The sequence below is a fragment of the Entelurus aequoreus genome, linkage group LG07, assembly GCF_033978785.1.
Source record: "Entelurus aequoreus isolate RoL-2023_Sb linkage group LG07, RoL_Eaeq_v1.1, whole genome shotgun sequence".
NCBI lineage: Eukaryota > Metazoa > Chordata > Actinopteri > Syngnathiformes > Syngnathidae > Entelurus > Entelurus aequoreus.
Window position 1 is genome coordinate 14954547 of NC_084737.1, and position 6345 is coordinate 14960891.

The following is a 6345-nucleotide window of genomic DNA, read 5'->3' on the forward strand; positions in this document are numbered from 1 at the left end:
TTATTGTCATAATTTTATTGCATGATTTTTGTATCCCTTTAATTTAGGTAGCCAGGGACTGCAGATGGAAATTAGCTATTTAGCTATAATCTGCTACAGAACATATCTGTCTTTGAGCTTAAAGGCCTACTGAAATGAATTTGTTTTATTTAAACGGGGATAGCAGATCTGTTCTATGTGTCATACTTGATCATTTCGCGATATTGCCATATTTTTGCTGAAAGGATTTAGTATAGAACAACGACGATAAAGATTGCAACTTTTGGTATCTGATAAAAAAAAGGCTTGCACCTACCGGAAGTAGCGTGACGTAGTCAGTTGAACATATACGCAAAGTTCCCTATTGTTTACAATGATGGCCGCATGAAGTGAGAGAGATTCGGACCGAGAAAGCGACAATTTCCCCATTAATTTGAGCGAGGATGAAAGATTTGTGGATGAGTAAAGTGCAAGTGAAGGACTAGTGGGGAGTTGAAGCTATTCAGATAGGGAAGATGCTGTGAGAGGCGGGGGTGACCTGATATTCAGCTGGGAATGACTACAACAGTAAATAAACACAAGACATATATACTCTATTAGCCACAACACAACCAGGCTTATATTTAATATGCCACAAATTAATCCTGCATAAAAACACCTGCGTGTTTGTTACGCTAGCTCCTAGCTCCTCTGCTAGCTCCTAGCTCCATAGAACACGCCAATACAATTCAAACACCTGATCAACACACACAATCACTCAGCCCAAAAGACCGTTCACCTAACCCAAGGTTCATAAAGCTTATATATTTTCAAAAAGTTACGTACGTGACGCGCACATACGGTCAAGCTATCAAATGTTTAGCAGCCAAGGCTGCATACTCACGGTACCTGATATTCAGCTGGGAATGACTACAACAGTAAATAAACACAAGACATATATATACTCTATCAGCCACAACACAACCAGGCTTATATTTAATATGCCACAAATTAATCCTGCATAAAAACACCTGCGTGTTTGTTACGCTAGCTCCTAGCTCCTCTGCTAGCTCCTAGCTCCATAGAACACGCCAATACAATTCAAACACCTGATCAACACACACAATCACTCAGCCCAAAAGACCGTTCACCTAACCCAAGGTTCATAAAGCTTATATATTTTTTAAAAGTTACGTACATACGCAAAAAAAAGTTGCGCACATACGGTCAAGCGATCAAATGTTTAGAAGCCAAAGCTGCATACTCACAGTAGCACGTCTGCGTCTTTGTCATCCAAATCAAAGTAATCCTGGTAAGAGTCTGTGTTGTCCCAGTTCTCTACAGGCGTCTGTGTATCGAAGTCAAAAGTCCTCCTGGTTAGAGTCTCTGTTATCCGAGTTCTTCCATCTTGACTGCATCTTTCGGGAATGTAAACAAAGAAGCGCCGGCTGTGTACTGTTGTTGCTGACTACGTTCGAAAAATACGTCCATTTCGCACCGACAACTTTCTTCTTTGCTTGCTCAGCTTCCTTCTCCATAATGCAATGAACATGATTGCAACAGATTCACGAACACAGATGTCCAGAATACTGTGGAATTATGAAATGAAAACAGAGCTTTTTCGTATTGGCTTCAATGTGGAAGGCATACCCGTGTTCGCCGGGCTACGTCACGCGCATACGTCATCCTCAGAGGCGTTTCGAACCGGAAGTTTAGCGGCAAATTTAAAATGTCACTTTATAAGTTAACCCGGCCGTATTGGCATGTGTTATAATGTTAAGATTTCATCATTGATATATAAACTATCAGACTGCGTGGTCGGTAGTAGTGGGTTTCAGTAGGCCTTTAATGTTTCTGTACATTGTCCCTTCAAATAAAGACTAAACTAAAACCGGTCAATTCTTGCTTCCTGGGGAAGATCTTCCCTGGCAAGCAATTGGTACTCCAGTACTTGTACCCGGAGGCTGGTCAGGTCCAATCGCAGCTGCGGCAGACTTTTTTTTTTTGGGGCGTGGCCTCCAGCTCCGGCTGAATACCGGGAGTTTGTCGGGAGAAAATCTCTGTCGGGAGGTTGTCGGGAGAGGCGCTGAATATCGGGATTCTCCCGCTAAAAACGGGAGGGTTGGCAAGTATGAAGTACAGCATCACCATCAAGTATCTTTGGATCCTCAGAACTTCCTGCGCTGCCAGAACAACAAGACCAACTACAACCTGGTGTGCGAGACCCTCCAGTTCCTGGACATCATGTGTGGAAGCACCACAGGCGGCCTGGGCCTGCTGGGCCTGTACATCAACGAATCCAACGTCCACCTCATCACGCAGACCCTGGAGACCCTCACCGAGTACTGCCAGGGCCCGTGCCAGGAGAACCAGGTAGGTCGGCGGGCGCGAGGAGGACTAGGGACTAGGGATCATCGACATGTTTACGTTTTCCAGACGTGCATCGTGACGCACGAGTGCAACGGCATCGACATCATCACGGCGTTGATCCTCAACGACATCAGCCCGCTGTGTCGCTACCAGATGGAGATGGTGCTGCAGCTCAAGGTGTGTTGTTGTGGTGGTGGCGTCATGTGATCTCCCCCCACCCTCCCCCACGTCACACGCTATCTTCTCCTTACCAGGACAACGCCTCCAAGCTGCTGCTGGCGCTGATGGAGAGTCGACACGACAGCGAGAACGCAGAGAGGATCCTGTTTAACCTCCGACCCCGAGAACTGGTCAGAGAAACACTCTTCCATTGCTGAACTTTGACCTCTTGCACAAGGGTGTCCAAACATTTTCCACTGAGCCGCACACTAAAAAATGAACGCATACGGCGGCGAGTTGTGATGTTTTTATTTTCAAAACTGTTAAGGTTCCCCTTGTTTGTGGTGAACATTAAAGTCCTGGGGACCATTAAAGAGTTAAAAAAAAAAAGGTCAGATATTGTTTTACTTTCAACACTTAAAGATCTATAGATCAACTTCAGATTTATTGTTCGAATAAAGTTTTAGATTTTTTTTTTACTGTTTTATGCTCTTTTTTTTCTTTCCAAAATAGAATATTTGATGTGAAGTAATTGCAGTCCTAAATAGAAAAATAACATTGCTCTTGAGTCATTATTATTTTTGAACGATGACAGATTAAAATAAATCACACTAAAGATCTCAGGGACCCAAAAGGGTCTCAGTTATTAGAGAGTTAAAAAATAAGTCATATATTTTTTACTTTCAACACTTAAATATCTATAGATCAACTTCAGATCTGTCGTTGGAATAAAGTTTTAGACTTTTTTTTTTTTTACTGTTTTATGCTTTTTTAAATTTTTTATAGCGAAAACACAAAATATGCAACATTTTCCCTAAAAATGTTTTTCAAAGTAGAATAATTGATGTGAAGTAATTGCAGTCCTAAATAGAAAAACAACATTGCTTTTGAGTCATTATTATTTTTTTAACGATGACAGTTTAAAATAAATCCCACTAAAGGTCTCAGGGACCCAAAAGGGTCTCAGTCATTAAAGAGTTAAAAAAATAAGTAATATATTTTTTTCTTTCAACACTTAAATATCTGTAGATCAGTGGTTCTCAAACTTTTTTTGTCATCCCCCACTTTGGACAAGGGGGAGTTTTCAAGCCCCACCTGCCCCCATCGCCCCAACAGAACGCTAATGCCAAGCTTAACATTTTCAAATGTATTGAACATCAAGTAACATCAAGTTGTATACATTCAAACTCAGTAACATAAAATAACATCAAGTTCAATAATCAATAAAATAACCGTGCAGCTGTGGTATAACTTGCATCAAGTTCAATATCAAATAAAATAACTTGCATCAAGTTCAATAATAAATAAAACAAAAGTGTTATAACTTGCATCAAGTTCAATAATAAATCAAAAAAAGTGTTATAACTTGCATCAAGTTCAATAATAAATCAAATAAAAGTGTTATAACTTGCATCAAGTTCAATAATAAATAAAACAAAAGTGTTATAACTTGCATCAAGTTCAATAATAAATCAAAAAAAGTGTTATAACTTGCATCAAGTTCAATAATAAATCAAATAAAAGTGTTATAACTTGCATCAAGTTCAATAATAAATCAAATAAAAGTGTTATAACTTGCATCAAGTTCAATAATGAATCAAATAACTTGCATCAAGTTCAATAATAAATAAAAATAAAAGTGCCTCTTTGCAAAAAAAAAAAAAGGAGGAGCTATGCATTTGGCAAGACAGGGCGAGTGAACATGAGTTTTACAGTACTCCAGCATTAGTGGCTGCAATGAGCCTGTTTTGCACTGCACAGCTTTTCAAATCGGGGTTGCAGGCTTGACACTGCCACTGTTAAAACCTCATTGAGTTTGGGGCTGAGCTGCCTTCACGCGAGTGCTTCCCGGTGAATGACACAGTGTGTCCAATGCGCATTTGGCGCAACCCTCTTTATTAGAGCCTGCAGCCCGTTTCTTGACTTTACCATGGTCTGTGCGCCATCAGAGCAAAAGCCCACACAGTTTTCTCATTTAAGGTCGTGTTCTTTGAGGAAACTGTCCATTATCTTGAACAGCTCATCAGCAGTGGCTCTATTTTTTATGTATTTGCAAAACAGCAAATCCTCGCACAGTGACTCGCCATTCATGAAGCTTCCGCTTAGCCCCGCCCCCATTAGTTACTGTTGCTATGTCTGTCAAACTTGCGCTCCTACCTAGAAATTTAAAGCCTATAGGAAAAATAAGTAATTTACATTTATTTATATAGCGGATTTCACAGACAGAATCACAAAGTGATTTACAGTGTGTATAGAAAATGAAAGCATAGTAAAAAAAAATAATCTAAGAATATAATTAAAAAAAAAAAAAAAAATTAAAGTGAAATTTCCTCCCGTTCCTCGCGCCCCACCTGTCATGTCTCTATTCCCCACCAGTGGGGCACGCCCCACACTTTGAGAAACGCTGCTGTAGATCAACTTCGGATCATTCGTTTGAATAAAGTTTTAGATTTTTATTTTTTTTACTGTTTTATGCTCTTTTTTTTTATATAGCGAAAACACAAAATATGCAACATTTTCCCTAAAAATATTTTTCAAAATAGAATAATTGATTTGAAGTAATTTCAGTTCTAAATAGAAAAACAACATTGCTTTTGATTCATTATTATTTTTTGAACGATGACAGTTTAAAATAAATCACACTAAAGGTCTCAGGGACCCAAAAGGGTCTCAGTCATTAAAGAGTTAAAAAAATAAGTAATATATTTTTTTCTTTCAACACTTAAATATCTGTAGATCAACTTCAGATCATTCGTTTGAATAAAGTTTTAGATTTTTATTTTTTTTACTGTTTTATGCTCTTTTTTTTATATATATAGCGAAAACACAAAATATGCAACATTTTCCCTAAATATTTTTCAAAATAGAATAATTGATGTGAAGTAATTTCAGTTCTAAATAGAAAGACAACATTGCTTTTGAGTCATTATTATTTTTTGAACAATGACAGTTTAAAATAAATCACACTAAAGGTCTCAGGGACCCAAAAGGGTTTCAGTCATTAAAGAGTTAAAAAATAAGTCTTTTTTTCTTTTCTTTCAACACTTAAATATCTATAGATCAACTTCAGATCTGTCATTGGAATAAAGTTTTTGACTTTTTTTTTTTTTTTTTTTACTGTTTTATGCTCGTTTTTTTTAATAGTGAAAAAACTAAAGATTCAACATTTTCCCTAAAAATATTTTTCAAAGTAGAATATTTGATGTGAAGTAATTGCAGTCCTAAATAGAAAAATAACATTGCTTTTGATTCATTATTATTTTTTGAACAATGACAGTTTAAAATAAATCACACTAAAGGTCTCAGAGACCCAAAAGGGTCTCAGTCATTAAAGAGTTAAAAAAATAAGTAATATATTTTTTTCTTTCAACACTTAAATATCTATAGATCAACTTCAGACCATTCGTTTGAATAAAGTTTTAGATTATTTTTTTTTTACTGTTTTATGCTCTTTTTTTTTATATAGCGAAAACACAAAATATGCAACATTTTCCCTAAAAATATTTTTCAAAGTAGAATATTTGATGTGAAGTAATTGCAGTCCTAAATAGAAAAACAACATTGCTTTTGATTCATTATTATTTTTTGAACAATGACAGTTTAAAATAAATCACACTAAAGGTCTCATGGACCCAAAAGGGTCTCATTCATTAAAGAGTTAAAAATAAGTCATATATTTTTTACTTTCAACACTTAAATATCTATAGATCAACTTCAGATCTGTCGTTGGAATAAAGTTTTTGAATTTTTTTTTTTTACTGTTTTATGCTCTTTTTTTTTTATAGCGAAAACAAAAAATATGCAACATTTTCCCTACAAATGTTTTTCAAAATAGAATATTTGATGTGAAGTAATTGC

General features: G+C 36.6%; 1 protein-coding gene across 1 annotated transcript in view; it reads left to right on the forward strand.

Moving 5' to 3' along the window:
• The window catches only part of itpr3 (inositol 1,4,5-trisphosphate receptor, type 3), a 149991-nt gene that overhangs the window by 115872 nt on the left and 27774 nt on the right, over positions 1-6345 (forward strand). Inside the window, exons 43-45 of the mRNA XM_062052648.1 lie at positions 2131-2331; positions 2395-2505; positions 2583-2678. Of these exons, the coding sequence (XP_061908632.1) occupies positions 2131-2331; positions 2395-2505; positions 2583-2678 (408 nt within the window). The remainder of the gene's footprint in view (positions 1-2130; positions 2332-2394; positions 2506-2582; positions 2679-6345) is intronic.